The 20452-nt window shown below is 35.3% G+C and overlaps 1 protein-coding gene across 1 annotated transcript; it reads left to right on the forward strand.

The window, feature by feature from the left end:
- Window positions 1–462: 462 nt before the first annotated feature.
- LOC149005873 (uncharacterized) lies at window positions 463–3658 on the forward strand. The gene is given in 7 exon segments (XM_089169556.1): window positions 463–831; window positions 2018–2242; window positions 2334–2510; window positions 2604–2695; window positions 2697–2787; window positions 2885–3013; window positions 3202–3658. Coding segments are annotated over 7 exon segments (1023 nt in total). The 5' UTR covers window positions 463–756; the 3' UTR covers window positions 3436–3658.
- Window positions 3659–20452: the final 16794 nt, after the last annotated feature.

Consider the following 20452-nt stretch of genomic DNA (forward strand, 5'->3'; position numbering starts at 1 on the left):
AAGGTTGTGTTTTGATGTTGAAAAATAAGAATGTCCATCTATTTTTTCAAGAACAGTATTTTTTTTTTTTGTTGTGAGAATTTAGGATTTTTCAAAGTGAGATCAAAATTGTGCCGATGTGCCAATTTGTTTAAAAAATAAGCGGAAATAAATTGCAGGAAACAGAGTGGATAACAAATACTTGATTTGGACCGCCTTAATTTAAAAAATATGATAAAAAAAAAAATCATGAGAAACAACCCCTAAATGAGAAAGAAAAAAAAAAGAAACCCTGATTGAAATCAGCGGAGTTGGAACACAAACAGTGGGGATTGACCAGAACCATCTGGATCGACTTGGATTAGCAGTTCCGGTTCCTGAGTTTTATAGAATAAGCCTATGGTGGGTTTTGCTAGTAAAGCTGCTTATGCAAGAATGACCTCAGCCATGCCTCATCCAAAATGGAGTTTAGGTCAGAGGGCGAGGACCACGTCAGCACCCTTCGGTTGAACACATGGGCTGCTCTGCATCTGACCTATCGCAGAGGTTTTGAAGCGAGAAATGAAAATAGAAAATTCTCTGAAGCAGAGTTGAGAAGTGAGAATCGACCTGGAAATTGAATCTACAGGGCCGTGATTTCAGTATTTAAATCCAATCCACTTTTATAGGATACAGAAACCCACAATAATTACACCAAAAGAATAAAACAAAATAGAACGCCACAATAATACATGATTAAGGAGGCTGTATAATTAACCCAACACCTTTCCTCTTTTGATGATCTCTTCCATCAAAGCTTTCATAGCCTTCGGTCTGGAACAGAGAAGTTCTTCCGTTAGATCTTTGTCTCAGGTAAACTGGCTTTCTCTGTCTCTCTCTTCTATCTATCTTTCTATCTGAGAACCTTTGAATTTTTTTCTCAGTTTACTTATCGATGTAGTAGATGTTCTCACCTTACCCATCTATTGCTTTTGTTTTCCTGTTCTGCATATTGGGGCAAAGTAGTTTTAGCGAAGAAGCATCAAAATTTGGGAAATTAAGTTCATGGATTCTGGGATTGGATCAAAAATGAATAAAATTAATTGGGTTACTTATAGTTTTCTCATTTTCCGCATTTTTGATGAATCATTTGTCACTTAACTGAGGATCGAGCTATGATTTTCTATTTAGGCACTAATGCAGAGGAAACATGAAATTTCTTCAATAGGTTTAAATTTTTCATCAGTGAAATTGTTTTTCATTGAGCACATAATCAGTTTCTTATTGAGTTTTGTGGAATAAGAGAGCTAGACATGACGTTCACGGAGTTGGGTATTGCGTATGATTCTCAAAGATGCAATACCATAGGGTCAATCAAATCAAAGAGCTCAAATAACATGATATTCAGAACAGAAATGCATAAAATTGTCAAACAGGCATGTTTTGAGAAGTTTTAGCTTCAGAATTTGACTTGCCAAATAGTGTCCTGTTCTGTTTTGCTTTGATCTTTTTGCTATTTAAATGGATCGCTTTTTTCTTGATCAGAAGCTTGAATAAGCTATCACAAGTACGTAGGTGGTAATCTCTGTATGTCATTTTGAAAGCTTTTCTTTTCTGGTTATTTTAGAAGTTTTTTCATTGAGCACATAATCAGTTTCTTATTGGGTTTTGTGGAAGAAGAGAGCTAGACATGATGTTAACAGAGTTAGGTATTGCGTATAATTCTCAAAAGATGCAATACTATGGGGTCAACCAAATCAAAGAGCTCAAATAACATGATATATGGAAATGCATAAATTTTTTTGAAACAGGCATGTTTAAAGAGTTTGGGCTTTAGAATTTAACTTGCCAAATAATGTTCCGTTCTGCTTTGCTTTCATCTGTCTGCTATTTTAATGGATTTTTTTGTCCGGATAAGAAGCTTGAATAAGTTCTTGTAATCACAAGCATGTAGGTGGTAATCTCTGTGTTTCATTTTGAAGCTTTTCTTTTCTGGTTATTTTAGAAGTTTTTCCTTTAATCTGTCAAGTACTGAATGTTGCTAGTATTTATTGTTCAGTTTACTCCTCAAATGGCTCGTTCAGCACTGGATGAGGTTTCTGAGACTGGTGCTTTTAACCGTAGTCCATCAACGTTCCGCAACTTTATCTCAAAAGATCCATCCTCTCCGTTCCCTGCTGAATCTGGGAGATACCATCTTTACATATCATATGCTTGTCCCTGGGCATCACGGTGCTTTGCTTATGTAAATATTAAGGGACTTCAGAAAGCAATCAGTGTCTCAGTAAGCCATCCTAAAAGTTATTATTGCTGGTGTTAGAATTTTACCATCTAATATTTGTCATACATCTAATCTCCACCCATGCTTGGTATAGTCAGTCAAGCCCAAATGGGGAAGGACAAAGGACACTGATGATCATATGGGATGGGTCTTTCCTTCGTCAAGCACAGAAGAAGAAGGTGCTGAACCTGACCACTTGAATGGAACCAAAAGTATCAGAGAGCTCTATGAGCTTGTTAGTACAAACTATTCTGGCAAATACACTGTTCCTGTATGTATTACCCTTCATTATTTTCTTTTGATGGTTTAGCTTCTTTACTTCAATTGAAATTGTTCCATTAATATGATTTATCTGTCTGAACAGGTTTTGTGGGATAAGAAATTGAAAACAATTGTTAGCAATGAGAGTTCTGAGATAATACGTATGTTGAATACTGAATTCAATGATATAGCAGAGCATTGATGAGATCAATGAATGGGTATATGATGGGATAAACAATGGTGTCTATAAGTGTGGGTTTGCTGTCAAGCAAGGAGCATATGATGAGGTAACTCTTGTTACATTGAGGTATCTCAGTATACTTTTTCCTTAAAAAGTCTAGTTCTCTTACCGACATCATGTATGTCTTTCTTCTAATAATGAAGGCTGTTAGAAAATTATTCGAAGCCTTGGACAAATGTGAGGAGATATTCAGCAAGCAGCGTTATTTATGTGGGAACACACTTACTGAAGCTGACATTCGTCTGTTTGTCACTCTTATTAGATTTGATGAGGTATATAGATCTGTTGTTGAAGTAAATGTTTGATTTGTGTAGCTATGATTACAATGTATAGAATTACTGGTTTTCAAATGAACTTGCTTGATCAGCCAAATCTCTTATTAATAACTGTGATTGAAATTGCCTTTACACGAAATCTTTATGTTGGGGTTATCTCATTTCTGAAATTTTCTGAACAACAGGTTTATGTCGTTCACTTCAAATGCAACAAAAAGCAGCTACGTGAGTACCCAAATCTGTTTAACTACACCAAGGAGATTTTCCAAATTCCTGGAATGAGTGCCACTGTGAACATGGAGCACATCAAGCGACACTATTATGGGAGTCATCCTAGTATTAACCCCTATGGTATAATTCCTGTTGGTCCCAATATAGATTATTCTACACCACATGATCGAGACAGATTCTCTAATTAAGGAGTGGGGTTTCTCTTTGTTAGTTATTTGAGTATAAATGGTTTGTTTTCTTTGTCATGTGCTGTTGGAGACAATAAAGAGATGGCTTGACATGCCAAATTGTAATAGATCTGTCTTTGCTTCCTTATGTGAGTGGTAACATTTCTATCTATTTTTACACAATAGTGGTTGCTTTCAACTGTTGAGTGGTTTGTACTAATATGAAGAGTTCCATTTAATCCTCTTTTTCTCAAGTGCATCCCTTACAAAGTGGAGATGGGTTCATTGGGAAAACCTTGCCAGAGAAAGTAATATACTATAGAAGAAAAACAATTGTCCTGTTGTACAGTCTAACAAATTGTCAGGACCTGCATTTACAGGATATTAACATTGATTCTTCTGTTTTGCTGTTAGCATAACATACCACAGAACTGATTCATTTTGGTCCTTTTATCACATTAGTAGGATAAGGTCAGTGATGATACTGAAACTTTCTTCCTACATCTACAGAGTTACAGAAGCCTGCATTTTGTAGCTGCATGGTTGTTTTACCATCAAGTCACTGATTTGGAATTTGACCAGGGATATCTTCTGAGCAATCACTGCTCAATGGTCCGGGGATCACAGTTGTGGCATGGGGTTAAGGTACTGAAATAGTCACTGAGTAAAAATCATTGAACTAAGCCTGTGTTGAAATAAAATTGCTTGGGTGCTGATAAATTAATGCGCAGCACCTGCACCGAACTGAGATTTCGATCTCAACCGTTCGTAGCACTGAAGTCAAGCTCATGTTAAAATATTCCCCCCCCCCCACCCAACGTTGGGTTTGCTCTTTTTCTCTTTTTCAAAAGCAGGTTCCCATGGGAGCAGTAAGTATTCCTATGTTTAATTCTACAATAGAAATAATATCAACTTCAACAAATTAAACCACCTCCTTTCTGCATCTCCTTCTTCCTCTTCTTCCCGGTTTGAAAGATGCTACTCACTCTCAACACACACACAAACCCCCCCCCCCCCCCCCCAATTGTGTGTGTGTTTCCTCAGCGACCTTCTATGGTTCCAGTTGAAATTATGAATAACAACGAGGAGGAAAGGTTTGGGATTAGATCGATTGTGGTTTTTGACTGCAAGGCAGTGATGGTGAGTGCTTCAACGTTTTCTCAATGGTATTACGTGGATGATCACTCACTGCTGCCATGGAGCAAATCTTGAGATGGACTTCTTGGCAAAAATTTACATTTGAACCTTTTCCATGATTACTTCATGGCTGTGTTGATTGATGAAGATCTTAGACTCAAAGCTCCTAATAAGGAGTGATGAGTCTCATTTACAAAAAAAAAAAAAAAAAGAGTGATGAGTCTCACATCCCTAGACATTGCATTTGAACAAGAATTGCATCAATGTTTTTTTTTGGAGATAATTACTATTTCCCCCTTGAATTTTAGTTCAGATACTAAAAGGATCGAGCTTGCTCTTTATGAAATTACTATTGTCCTCCCCAGTTTTAATGGTGTTAAGAAACCATTATGACTGAATGTTTAATGTCTATTTTGTCATTATAAAATTATAAAGCCAAAAGTCATTTAGAAAAAAACCATATGAAATACCAATTTTTCAAGTGTAAATGTGTAATCTTATTATATTGGATTCTTAAAAAAACACCCTAGTGGTTGTAGAAACTTTTTAAAATTGGTAACATCAAATTAGGCAGTAAATAAATAAAAACGTATTGGAAGTAGGAAGTTCTTAGAAAACATCAAATTGGAAAGTAAATGAGGAAAATTAAAAATAACACCAAATTGAAAAGTAAATATATTTTTTTATTCCTTGATGGTTTTGAGTGGAAGAGGAAGACGAACATTATTTTTTTCCTTTTTTTTTTTTTTTCTTTGGGGGGCAAGGTAAGAGAAGAAGCTGAATTTTTTTTTTTTTTTTATTTTCCTTTCTCTCTTTAGTTTTCTTAGAAAAAAGATCATTTAATTAGAGTTAATTTTTTTTTGGACAAAAAAGAGATAATAATATAATCTAATATAAAGTATAAACAAGTAACATAAAGTCTTAGGATTATTTTGAGATTTTTAAATAAATTAAAATTATCACATCATCACTTAACTAATGAAATTTAGGGGTGGAGGGAAATAGTAAGTACTGGTAAAATTCAAAGGTGAATTAATAATTTTACAAAGTATAAGAGATAAAATAGTAATTAATCAATAGTACAGAAATTAAAGCAACATTAATTTTCGCTTCTTTTTTTTTTTTCTTTTCTTTTCTTTTGAGCACCATGATATATCATCTTACAACGAGTTTATTCTCAAGCCTATTCTATGTTTCTTTATATTTCTTGTGCAATTTTTGTCATTTTATTTTGTATTGTGAATAAAAGGTCTATACATTGGTTTGCATCTCTTACTTAAAAAAAAAATTGGTTTACATCTTCTACCAAAAATTTTTGTGGCTTGCATCTAACTTTAGGGTTGAAGTCGTGTACATTTTTTTTGTATTGTTTCTTTAATTCATCAAAAAAAATATCATTATTAATAATTTACCTTTTTTTTCAAATATGTGTGGGTCCCACAAAATATATGTGGCTCTATTCCTTAAAAATATGTGACTCTCAATGGGTCGTACAAGGGCCCATAGCACGATATGTGTGGCAAAAAACATTAGTTCTTCCCCAACGGAAAAGTTATCTGACTTTTGGCCCCCAATATTGGATCCTAGGTCTGCCCCTGACTAATATACAAGTGGGGAAAAAGTTTATATCTTTGAGCTTTGGTTTTGACGTATGTCAGCACTGGACGGCCAAATATGTGCAGGGCCAGAAAAGAGCTTGTTAGCATCACTATAAAAGCTAATTAAAGGTTGCAATTTGAATAAAATCAAGGGTTTTTTACATGCATCCTCTCAGATTAGAGCGTTTGATTGAAGATTGCAATTTGAATATGAGTTTTAACACGCATCCCTTTGGATTATAGTTCTTTTACATGCATCCCTTTCTGAAATCACATTTTACATTTATCCTCTTCATAGCAAATATAATTAAATTTCACTCAAGGTTCACCATTAAATTTCTCCTCCACCCCCCCCCCCCCCCCCTGGATTTCTAGGTCCCCATGGGAGCACTTTGTATTCCTCTGCTTAATTTTACAGCAGTAATTAAATCTCCGGCCTCCTTTCAGCATCTCCCTCTCCCTCTTCTTCCCGGTCTGAAAGATACCACTCACTCTTACTAACCCAACCCTCATATAGATTCAGATTCCAACCCAATGTTGCCCACCCAAATGGATCATTAACATGTTCATGATTGACTTTTGAGGTTCGGGTCCAAAAGCATGATATTGAGTTAGGATATTATAACATAGCTCCTTTGATGGTGTTGTTATAAATGTAAAGGACGTACATAATACTAATCAATGAAAATTTTACCGCAGAAAAAACAACAAATAATAATGGGGAGTGGTACTAGTAGAAACATAAAAAATAAAAAAAAGAGGGGGTCATTTGGTTTGTTTTTTTCTCCTAAGATCAGATTAATTGCCCCAAAATGTTAACATAGATATCTATTTTGGAAGTAGTTATCTCTTTTCCATAATTAAAAAATTGGGGGAGGGGGTTGGGACAAGTTGGTGGCAAGAACTCCTTTATATAATGAATAAGATAGCTGCAACTTGCATAGGTTTTCATTCAAAAATGGTCATTTGGCTATCTGATTAATTTTCTCAAGAATGTTAAAATATTTATCTATCCCTAGTTTAAAAATAGTAGCGGAAGTAGTTCTCTTTCCCATAATGGATTTTTTTTTTGGGTGGGGGGTTGGGAAGCTACCAACAGAAATTGATGAACTAAATTATCTGAGATCCTGAGACTAAATTTAAACGAAATTGGAGACAAAAACTTCTATGGTCCATATGCAATAGATGGAACCAGTCTTGGCAGCTCTCATCAGAAATCCAGTAGGAAAAGTTCTGGAGAAAAACAATTACCTTTGAGCTCCCAATTGTTCTTGAGATTCAGTACAACTTCTTCATTTCATTACACAAGGTGGGTGTCTTCATATGTCAATTGAAGCTGCAGGGTTCTTTCTCATTCATGGAATTGGAAGATAGAAGATAGCTTTCCCTGCAATTAGTTTGCCACTGAAGACTTTGAGTCTGCTGAATATTTCAAGGTCTGTCAATAGGGAGAAAAAATGGTCTAAGAAACCAGAGCATGGCTTGAGCAAGAATCCATTTAACTATTGATTCATTGCTGTCAGAGGAATAATAAATCGGCCAAGGAACATTGTGAAGGGAAATTGCAAAAGCAAGCACCCATGTTCTATCTATAATAAGAGAAGGCAAGGTAGTTAAAAGTAGACACCTAGAACTATAAGGAATTACAAATAAACCAAAGAGCTCTGAATCTCACATTACAACACCTAAAATATTAGAAAGAGAAAGGATTCAAACATCCAAAAAGGCAATAGAATACAGGAAGAAGAAAAGATGAAGAGTCCAACGGAAATAGAACAATAGAAATAGCAGTTAAGTAAGAATTGAAAGAGAAGCAACAAATAGGGATAACCCTGATCACCACATCTTTTTGACCACCATAAATTTTTATTACTTCTGTTTCTGGGCAAATTTTCAAAAATGCCAACATAAAAATCAGAAAACAACAAAAATGCTGGGCTCATCTACTGGAATCAATTTATAATATTTGTTGAATTAAAGCATGTTTATTATGAATTCTACGTAGCATGACATTCATTGACTCACTCAAGAGGTAGTAGGAGAAGTGATAGTTCAAAGGATACTCCACGTATCTAGCATTGATAGATCCAACCTAGTAACCTCAAAAGTAAAAAAAAATCAACCTTGTAGGCATATTATTGTTTCATGTTTGTCACTCCAGGATAGCCCATGATTCTGATATCTAGGCATAATGAAATGATCATCAAAAAGCAGTAGTATGAAGAGAGAAGGCTATTAAAAAAAATTTTGGGGTTAATAAATAAGGCCATCAATAGACAATTCAACGGAGAGGAAGATATTCAGCAATAAGAAAAGTGATATATAAATCAGCGTTTTGCTGTCGAGACATGTCACAGAAACCATGATGTTAGAAAAGCTTCAGAAACGAAACAATCTGAATAATGAGACTTACCGGTAAAATCATACAATGGGAAAAAGTTTCTGCCTCCGCTCCTCTATATTCTTCCTCGAATAGACAAAATACTAAACCAGGTTTCGATCACCACCTCAGCTCGTTTAGGAGATACAGAGAACGAAAATTCAAGAACCCAAAGAACAAAATAGAGGCCAACTTATCTTGTTGACAATATAAATCGACATTTTGACTTCAAAGCCCTTGTCTTCCTAGCTGAAATCAATCCATATGTGAAAGACAAAATGGATTTGCATGATTACAAAGAGAAACAACGACCAGAGATGGGCATCATGGTGGGTTTGCAGTTTTAACACCTGCTGACCGTGACCGATAAAGGCCGAGACGGAGAGAGATGGAGACTGGGGGAAGAAGACGAATGAAAGAAGCATAAAAGTTTCCAGGTTACCCCTGGAGAAAGGAGTTGCAGGAGAAAGAAGAACAAGACGAGCTCCAATTAGTGCATGAGTTAGAAAATGGAGTAGACCTTCACATTCATTGAATTCCTTGCAATGGAATCCAACTTTAACGGAATCGTTTGCCGAGGTGTTTCTTTTTTTCTTTTTTTTTTGGTTACCGATTCATAGAGTTGTTTCAGGTGAGAAGAGATTTTGCAGAAACAAAGAGATATAAAAGGGTTCAAATGCAAATAATAAATAGAAATGACTCTTTTTTGTTTTGGTAGAAACGATAATCCTACAATTACAACGTTTAGTCTATTGTGCGCACAGCCCAACGAACCATCGCCATTTATGAATTGTGATCCCCATTAATAAAGAATAAAATAATTATTAATAAATAAAACTTAAATGGTTTTTTGTTCTATTATGGATTTTCAGTAGAAGTTACATCGGATTTTTAAATCACAAAATCCCATGTAATTTCTTGGGAGAAATTAAAAATTCTCAACGTTTTTACTGTAGTTTGTTTTCATCAATTAACATTCCTTGGTTTTTGGAAAAATCTTTGAATTCAAATAATTTTAAGAATAAATAATTTTTTTTAATGATTGTAATTGTGATTGAACATTATAGACATCATTTATTACCAATGAAAATGTCTAATTGATTGAATACATAGGAATATTGGAGGGAAATAAAATGTAATGAGACAATTATTGAGAAATTAAAATGATATCCTATTCGGTGACATTGTCGCAAGGAACAAGAAGATAAAATATACAAACTGCAATTTTCAAATGAAGAAAATTCAAGGCTACCCTAGCATAACTTCCAAGTTTGTTTCCTTCAATTCCTCTTCCTTCTCCTTTTCTTTTACTTTAACCAAAGTCTAAAGATCGACAATAATGGTTGCCTAACACGCAAAAGAAATAAGTTTTTAGAGATAAACACTTAAAGTTTTTCCTATTGCAGCTAATGAACCACTGTAAGAGAGTTTTTTTTTTTTTTTTTTTTTGGAAATTGCATATTTTTGTTCAACAAAAAAAAAATGTATTAGATTCATAATAGGTTGTAAGGGGACTTTAAACCTTACAAATTCCTTCCTATCAACGATGTACAAATCAATCAAGAACCAAAACGGATTTTAAGTAAAGATGTAGCTTAATAGTTGAAAGCCAAATCTTATTTAGCTTTGAATTCAAATGAAGTTCCAAGTGCAAAGTAAAGCGAATAGTCACGACGCTAAAGAGCTTCACATGTTTGTATGGAGTTCCAATACTCCACCAGTGTCTGAACAAGGTGGGTTCCATATGTTTGGCAGAGCTGACTTCAATTCGGCAGAGAAATTAGGATGAATGCACGAAGGAGAATGGATGTTAGTTGTTGATCAACCTCAAATGGGGGAGACAAAGGTATTAACAAATTATTTAATTTCCTATTGCTTCTTTGCATGTGCTACTTCAATATATTCTTTTTAATTCCCTAAACCACCATCCCAAGAATAACACACACATACATACATACTTAAAAGGCTTTCTAGTCAATGACCATTGGTTTCACTATTCTTCACTACCCAAAACTACCAAACAGCAGAATGCATTTAATTTGAATTTATTTCAAAGGTGATTGTATTTCTTTTGTAATTTACTAATCTTAAATCTACTATAATAGTTTAGCTCCTTGAGCTCCCCTAGTTAATAGTTCAAGCTGCAAAAGTAATTAATGTTAAGGCTCCTAACCCATATGTTCGCCAAAATCCTACCAATGTATATGCTTTAGTTGTCAAGCTTTTTGTTGTTACAAGCCTTGTGGAGTTTCTGACTAGAAGGGAGTTACAGGATCACAGCTTTTCTATTGTCCAATGGGTCATAACATAACAATCCTCATCCCCCCACCCCCACCCTCCCAAACAAAAAAGTTTTTATTTTAGTTTTTTTTTTTTTTTTTTTGCTAAAATGATCATTATATTAAGCGAAGAAGAAATATTAAAAATACATCAATTAATACCTTATGAGGAACCAACCTCCCTTATCCGCAACAACTGTTGCCCCCAATACACCCTTCCTCACTGGTTCCTACTCAGATTAGAAAACCACTAACTCATAAAACGAAATCTAGGACGTCTAGAGGCATCCACATCAAGTTCATTAAGGATTGAAGCTGATCAATGAATGTTAATATCAGAAGTTCCTGTCTTAGCTGCCGAATTTGCCAAAAAATCTGCCACTGTATTAGCGTCACAATAGCAATGTGAAATCTTTCAATTTATAGTCAGCAAATATTCTTGTAACTCTCTCCACATATGAAATATATACCAATGTATTTTCTTCTGCTGTATTAAAGTCACCATAGCTTTTGAATCACTTTCTACCCAAAGCTTTGTAATTTGTAAATGCCTTGCCCAACGTAATCCGTGAATGAATTTTTATTTTAGTACTTATCATAAAGGAGTTCAATACTTACATCATTAAGTAATCTACCTATGTAATTTTCTTTCTAAATAGTAGCAGGTTTGCTATACTTTCTAAATTGAAAGAGCAGAAGAAAAGACAAGAATCAACAAAACATCACTAATCTTTTGGTTCCCTCAACCCCCATGTAGGATGTTTTTCATCCATGAATTGGACCATTTGAAACATGATGTAAGGCTCACCTTGGCAAACTTACTCACAGTTGAAGCATATACTTTTAATTTCTTTTTTTTTTTTTTTTGGTAGGAATTAGAGTTTTTATTTATAAAGAAAAGCTATGGTTACAACCTAAACCTAAAATATCAAACAACAAAAACTAGCAAAGATGCTTGGGAGGGGAGTTTATTGTTAAAAAAGCGTTTTGAGTTAGAGCACCTTCTTTCGCCAAGACATCTGCAACCATATTAGCCTCTACAAGAACATGATTGAAGGAGAAGATTCAAATGAAGCAACCAACCGTATTATGTCTACTATGATTGGGAACACCTTCCAAGGTGCTTCATCTGGATTGTTCCTCATGATACAAATGAGAGCTTGGTTATTAGATTCAATTTCCACCATAGTCGGTTTAAAATCGATGGCCCAAAGTAAAGCTTGCCACATTGCAAGTGCTTCAACAAGGAGTACGTCATGGGCGGCAGCTCCACGACCAAAATAGAACAGCATATGACCCCAATGATCCTGCACAATTTCTCCATAACCAGCTACCATTCTTTCTTTAAACAGTGATCCATCAACATGCAACTTAAAATATGGTGGTTTTGGGGCCACCCATTTAATCAAAGAAGTTCTAGCACCGTGTATATTAGGATCTTGGCAATGGAATTGTAGACCTTTCCAAATTTGAAATTTAACCTGTGAGGGAGATGTGTTAGTATTCAAATCGATTTGCCTTGTATAAGATTTCCACAAAAGCCATAATGCTTTCAAGTTGGCAATAGTCACATCAGTTGCTACCCCATAATGCCATTGAGTCACTAACTGGATGAATTTCTCCACAATTGTCCCATCAGTAGTCATCATGGGAAAATGTAACTCATCCCAGACTATCTTTGCAAGAGAGCATTGCACAAAAATGTGATATGGCGAAGTTTGCAGCTCCCCACAATGAAGGCATATATTGGAACATTAACACCTTGTTGGTATTAAAAGAGAAGCAATGGGAAGTTTCTGATGAAGAATTTTCCATTAAAGTGGATGACTCACGGTTGGACTAGAACTTTCCACAACCTTTTCCATAGTGTAGCCGAGATGGTAGACCTATGATTGTTGTTCAGAGCCAGCCCTGTAAGCTGAACGAACTGAAAACTTCCCTGACGATGTCTAATACCAAATAAATCGGCCCTCTTGGGCTGAAAGTGGTAAAGGAATTGCAGGTATTTGTTTTATAAAATCTTGTGGCCACCACTGCTACAAAATATACCTGTTCCATGAATGAGATCGCTCATCAATTAGTTGAGCCACTTTCATTGGAGCAGAGGAAGCAAAACAAATCCTGTCTTTAGCTGTATTTTCTTGATAGGCATTGTCTGTTCAAAATACAGGTAGTTAAATTTGTTGGGTATTCTATACTTGATAAGTCACATTTATATCTCAAGATGAATTTCAAATCCAAATAGTAGTGAAAAAGAAATTCACAACAATCCCATGAATATCTCAAAAGAAAATAAAGAAGAAGTCTTTATTAAGAAACAATCTCATTGGGAAAAATAGTTGAATGATTTCATATGAGAGAACCTCAAATATATAGGCAACATACATCCCATGCTGTTAGGCAACTATGAACAATAAAAGAAAGATATAAAACATAGAAATACAATACATGGAAATGTTTGCATGTAAATATAATACATGGAAATGTTTGTATGAAAATGATTTAATAGAGAAACCTAATCAAGCCAAAGCCAAATTAGGATATTGATGAAATGGAAGGATGAGATGGTATGGAAAGAATTCAAATGTAAAGAATGATGAATGGAAGGAATTCAAATGAGAGGAGTGATGAATGGAAAGAATTCAAATGAGAAGATGAAATGATATGGAAAGAATTCAAATGAGAGGATGAAATGATATGGAAAGAATTCAAATTATCACACATAATACTCCCCCTCAAGTTGGAGAGTGAATGTCAAGAACTCCCAACTTGCCTCTATGACTGAGAAATAGATCTTTTCCAAGGGCCTTGGTGAAAATGTCAGCAACTTGAGCAGCACTAGTGGTGGAGGTGGGTTGAATAAGACCATGTCGAACCTTATCACGAACCACATGACAATCAATCTCAATGTGCTTGGTGCGCTCGTGAAAGACTAGGTTTGCAGCAATATGTAAAGCAGCTTGATTGTCACAAAATAAAGGTATTGGTCGAGGGACTATGACGTCAAGATCTTTTAGCAATGTAACTAACTACATCAGTTCACAAGTAGTGACAGCCATAGCACAATATTCAGCCTCAGCAGATGAGCGAGACACAGTAACTTGTTTTTTAGATTTCCAAGATAAAGGGCTGGAACCAAGAAATACACAATATCCAGTGGTAGATCTTCGAGTCATAGGGCAACTTGCCCAATCTGAGTCACAATAAGCACGAAGAGATAACTCACTATCAGTAGATAAAAGAACCCCTTGTCCTGAAGTGCCATGGAGGTAACAAAGTAAACGATTAGCAGCATCCATATGAGGTTTATGAGGCTCATGCATGAATTGACTAAGAACATTCATAGTGTGAACAATATCCGGACGAGTAATTGTGAGATAAATAAGTCTTCCCAATAACCGACGGTATGGTGTTGGATCAGATAAGGGATCACCATCATAAGTAGTTAACTTGAGGTGTTGTTCCATTGGAAATTGAGTCGGATTAGCACCTGTGAAACCAACATCAGTTAAGATGTCCAATGTGTATTTTCGTTGGTTGATGAAAATACCTTTCTTGGAACGTGCCACCTCAAGACCAAGGAAATATTTAAGCAATCCAAGATATTTAATTCGAAAACATTGCTGAAGAAGTGATTTTAAGTTGGAAATCACAGTTGTGTCAGACCCAGCAATTAAAATGTCATCAACATAAACAAGTACAAAGGTAGATAAAGACTCTATAAGTAGAGAAAATATAGAGTAATCTGCTTTAGATTGTGTATATCCAAGATCAATAAGGGCACCAGAAAGCTTGGAAAACCAATTACGGGATGCCTGCTTAAACCCATATAATGATTTGTGCAAGCGACAAACCAATTTCTCCCCCTTTCGATGATAACCAAGTGGAAGTGTCATATACCTCTTCATCAAGATCGCCATGGAGAAAAGCGTTGTTCACATCCAATTGATGCAAGGACCATCCTTTGATGGCAGCAATGGCAAGAAGTGTTCTGACAATAACCAACTTAGCAACTGGGGCAAATGTCTCATGGTAATCAACCCCCTCAATTTGAATATAACCCTTTGCCACCAAACGCACTTTATAACGTTCAATTGACCCATCTGAATGCCGTTTAATTTTGTAAACCCATTTACAACCTATTGGTTTCTTGTTTGGGGGCAAAGGTACAAGAGACCAAATCTTGTTAAGTTCAAGAGCTGCAATTTCATTGTCCATTGCCTCCTTCCAATTAGGTGAAATAATAGCCTTAGCAAAACTTGTAGGTTCAGTTATAGCATTGAGGGCCTTGAGATACCTGAAATGGGGTGAGGATAATCTATGATAGGATAAAAAAAAAAAAAAAAAACTTTCAGGAGTGAGAGTACCTATGCATGAAGGAGGAGCTTGGGCATCCATGGCGTAACAATGATAGTCTTGAAGATGGGGTGGTGTTCAATGAACCCGAGATGGCCAAGAGATGGTAGTGGATGGGAGAGTGGGTGAAGGAGGTTTTTCAACCGGTTGGGGAGAGGGTGTGGTTGATAAGGGTGGGTCTAACAAGATGGGTAAACTATCAATATCTGAAGCTGCAATGGGTAAAACAGGCAATAATGGGGATGGCAATTTTGAAAAAGGAAAAGAATCTTCAACAAATGTGACATCACGACTAATATAAACTTTATGTGTTTGTAAATCATAAATCGTATACCCTTTTTATGTATATGGATACCCAGTAAAAACACCTGGAGATGCTAGGGGATCAAATTTATGATGAATGGATGAATGTTATGACCATAACAAAGGCATCCAAAAGTTCGAAGATGAGAATATGAAGGGATCTTGCTAAATAAAACTTGAAGTGGTGACTTTCCATGTAATAGCGGGGTGGGTAAATGGTTAATTAGGTAAGCGGCTGTCAAAACACATGAACCCCAAAACTTATGAGGTAGACTTGCTTGAAAAGAGAGAGCACGGGCCACATTAAGAAGATGGCGGTGTTTGCCTTCAACAACCCCATTTTGTTAGGGTGTATCAACACAACTATGTTGATGAATAATACCATAGGTTGTAAAAAAGGCATTTGAATGGTGATTAAAAAAACTCACGACCATTATCAGTTCGGAGTTGTTTAATTTGATATCCAAATTGGGTTTTGATTATAGCAAAAAATTCCCTTAATCGGGTCCAAGCATCAGATTTATGATTTAACAAAAACACCCAGGTGCATCGTGAAAAATCTTTCACAATAGTTAAAAAATATTTTGCACCACAAATTGAGGGAACGAAATAAGGTCCCCATATGTCACAATGTCTCAATTCAAAGCAAGAGGTGGTAGAAATTGTACTAGATGGGAAAGGAAGTCGAGTTTGCTTAGCTAAAGGACAAATGGAGCAAACACAATCTTTAGGAAAAGAAATATTAGGATCCAAATGTGCAATATAACTAGAAACCTTTAAAGATGGATGGCCTAAACGAGAATGCCAAAGGTCTTTGGCGAGTAAAACAACAGCAATGATAGGATAATCCAACTCCAAATAATAAAGTCCATTGTACACCTTGCCTAGCCCAATCCTCTCCTTCGTGCGTAGGTCCTATATCACACAATGATCAAGATAGAAAGTTATGAAACAATGAAGTTGTTGGGTAAGTTGGGTAACAGATAATAAATTAAAACCAAAAGAAGGAACATATAATACGTTCGTGAGAGGTAAAGTGGGTATGGGGCTGCAATTCCCAATATGTGTAACGGGAGCAAAACCACCATTTGGAAGACAAATAGATTGGGTGTGGGGAACAAAACTATCCAAATGAAATAAAGATGAGTCGGAAACCATATGAAGACTGGCACCCGAATCAATAACCCATAGAGAAGATACTTTACCTACAACATTTGCCAATGGTAGAATGTTACCAGATTTCAACAGAGATAGAAGTTTATGGTACTGATCTGTGGTGAAAGATGGTGCAACAGCTGAAGGGATCGCAGTTGCAGCAAAAGAGTGAACCTTATGAGAGGAATCCATTGAAGACGTAGTATTGGTAGCCATTGAAGAAGAGATGGAAGACGAGGAAGAAGAAGATGTGGCTGATGAAGAGGTAGAATCATATGTTAGGCTGATACCATATTAAGAAACAATCTCAATGGGAAAAATAGTTGAATGATTTCATATGAGAGAAACTCAAATATATAGGCAGCATATATCCCATGCTATTAGGCTACTATGAACAATAAAATAAAGATATAAAACATAGAAATACAATACATGGAAATGTTTGTATGGAAATGATTTAATAGAGAAACTTAATCAAGCCAAAGCCAAATTAGGATATTGATGAAATGAAGGATGAGATGGTATGGGATAAAGGAGAAATAAACTAGCTCGAACCAGTGGAAAACTAGGTCGGACCGGGTAACCCGGTCGGACCGGTCGGCCGCCGGCGGCCCGGGGGGCGGTCGGTAACGCGTGGGGTAAAGTGAACCGTATTGAGCCACAGTAGACTCAATACTCTTGGTAAGCCATCACGTTCGCCGGGGGGCGGGCAGGTCGTCACTGGTTGGTCCCCCGGAATCTATGTACGGTCACTATCCTATCTCTTTGTTCTTCTGTTTCCTTGTTCCGTGGGGGGGCTTGCGAAGAAGGAGGAGGTATGGAAAGAATTCAAATGTAAAGAATGATGAATGGAAGGAATTTAAATGAAAGGAGTGATGAATGGAAAGAATTCAAATGAGAAGATGAAATGATATGAAAAGAATTCAAATGAGAGGATGAAATGATATGGAAAGAATTCAAATTAGAGACAATTAGGGAAATGATGAAAAATCATCCTTATCACGCCTAATAGTCTTCTCTCTGTTGGTATATAATTGTATTCTTGTAAAAAAGAAAATTCATGATTTACTATAAAAGAAATTTTAAATATTTTACCGAATTGGTCTCATCCAACCATGTGAGCCACTCCGACAATCGTCCCTCAACAATTGGGATTAATTGGGTGGTTACAACTTCCCAAAGATTTGCTACAATTTTGATGGGGAATGAATTGGAAGCGGTTACTTTGTGTGATCTTCCCTTGGATCTTTGTGTTTAATTATAATCATGTACCAAGGGTGTCCAACTGCATAATAGACTCCTTGGATAGGAAGGCCCGACCTATTTCGTGTATGACTATTGAACAACATTCAACTTCTTGGTTGTCCTCCCTCCTCCCTCCCCCCTCCTACAAAAAAAGTGATTCGGGCCTAGCAGTTAATAAAGAAGCTATTGATCTCAAAATAATCTTCCAAATCCTCAAAGTTGAGATATTATTACTTTGCTATCTTAGGGGAGTCACGCAATCTCTCATCTATCCAAACTTAAGGGTGACATGTCTAATCATAGTAGTAAAGCATCATTTACAATCTCTTTACCACCATCACCATGACTAGGCATTACAAATATACAGGTTTTAAATTAAAGCTCAACTCAAAGAAGATAAAAATTAAATTACACAAAAATAAAAAAATTTGTTAGAAAACATTTCACACGTGCATATGCACGTGCGTCATTACTACTATATATATATATATTTTTATATTTATATATATAATATATATATATATATATATATATATATATATATATATATATATATATATATATATATATATATATATATATATATATATATATATATATATATATATATATTTATTTAAATGTTTAGTGTGCAGTAGAAGGTACTCTTTTACATTTCTAATTTTGTTTAAAGAAGAGGTTATACTACAATAACATGGCATATTGCCTCAAAGGAATGGGGCATTAGTGGAAACACAACATTTTGGGGTTTATTTTTTTTTTTTTTGACAACACACAGGAAGTGGGATCCACAACTCAAGATAATGAACCTATGATTTGATATTTTGGTCCTATCCTCAGTGTCATCCAACCTAGGGGGCATACTACCCCTTAAGAGGCCTAATGATATAGCTTCTTATTTCCATTGAAGCTATATTCTCGGTAGAGACAAGTAAGTTAGGAACTAAAGAACCCGATTCATTGCTAGTGAAAAAGATGAGAATCCAAGATTCCTTGTCTTTGGTTAAATTTGGAATTAAAAAAAAAAACACACGTTGGTTTCAGCAACCCCTAATGGGTTAGAGCGGTATGTCCAACGAAGGTCTAACTCTGGTGTGTCTATGCTTATGAAAAATCAAAAAGGGTGGCAGTGCATTTGGGCATCTATTTTAGAGTATTTAGAGTATCGTAGTGATTTGCTATAAAAGAAAATCAAGATGGTGAGTCTCCAAATTACACACAGAAGAATTATGGGTGGATGATAGAAGTACTTCAAGTAGGTTGTCTATTAACACTCCATATGCAAGACAATTTTGCCTTCATATGTATAAAAATAAAAAATGATACATATTTTTTTAAATATTAAATTTAAATAACAATTAGTTAATAAATAACAATGAATGATATCAGTAGAAACATTAAAAAGGGGGGGGCATATTAGACTTTTTGTCCAAATCAAATACAATATTGTATTTTCACTGCAAGTCATGAGGAACTTTCGTAAAGTCACATGTTTTTTTCAAAACATTGTGCTGGTTGACTAACTAAAATGATAAAAATATAGGTTCTAACATCAAAAGGTTGCTCTGTTGGCAATGACCAACTCTTCTTAGTAAAGAGGTTGTGGATTCAATTGTCTCTAGTGGTATATTTAAATTCCATATATAAAAAGCTACCCAAAGAATGACATCGATGTACACATAAAATAGTCCTGATGAACCTCAAATCCAATTAATAAAAATAAAAAAAATAATTAAAAAAAAAAACTATGTTTTAAAACATAACTGAAACAATAAATTCAACGGGTATCTTTATATGTATGAATAATCATTTAACATAATTAAATATAATGCCAAATAAATGGCGAAAGGATCATGTACTTTAAGGATATCTAGTGAATATCCAAAGATTATTAAAAATTTACTCATGGAGGAAAGAGCAATTTATGGATTGCAGCTTATATCAGTAGTTTGTCTATTAACTCCCTGCAGACAAATATAACTTTGCCTTTTTATGTATATAATTAATAGATTTTGTTATTTTTCCTTTAAAATATTCAAGGTTTATGATTTCTCAATTTGCAAATCCTTTGTAAAACTTGTATAAATACCCATTTAATAGACAAGAAAGAAACAACTGGATTAAGTTCCATTTTTTGTTGGTTTCATAGGCTTTTACACAATTATTTGAGGGCGAGGATGTGGAAAGTAAGAACATTGTTAATTGAGTCTCATCTAATGAAGAGTAAAGTCTGGGTAGCCATCACTCTCTAACGTCATATCTGGTTGTTGCAAAGCCTCGAATGTAGACTTACAGTTATTGTGTTTGCTTTTAGAAAACTACTTGTTCCTAAATTAGCAGTAATTTCGTTAAAATGGTTTAATTTTCTCTATTGATGCCTAAAATTCTTATATAAACTATGCATTTGCCAAGCATAGGAAACTCATTAGATCTTGCCCCGTGATTCTTCTTGACACAATGGAAGCCACAAATCACCTTTTATCGGGAATGTTAGTGATTTTTATCGTTGCAATGGTGCTTTCAAGCAATGTTGTTGATGTTGAAGCAAGACTAGGAGTTGTTCATATGTCACGAGATCCATCTGA

This window comes from Hakea prostrata, chromosome 9, assembly GCF_041222555.1.
Source record: "Hakea prostrata isolate BN-2017 chromosome 9, UWA_Hpros_2, whole genome shotgun sequence".
Taxonomy (NCBI): domain Eukaryota; kingdom Viridiplantae; phylum Streptophyta; class Magnoliopsida; order Proteales; family Proteaceae; genus Hakea; species Hakea prostrata.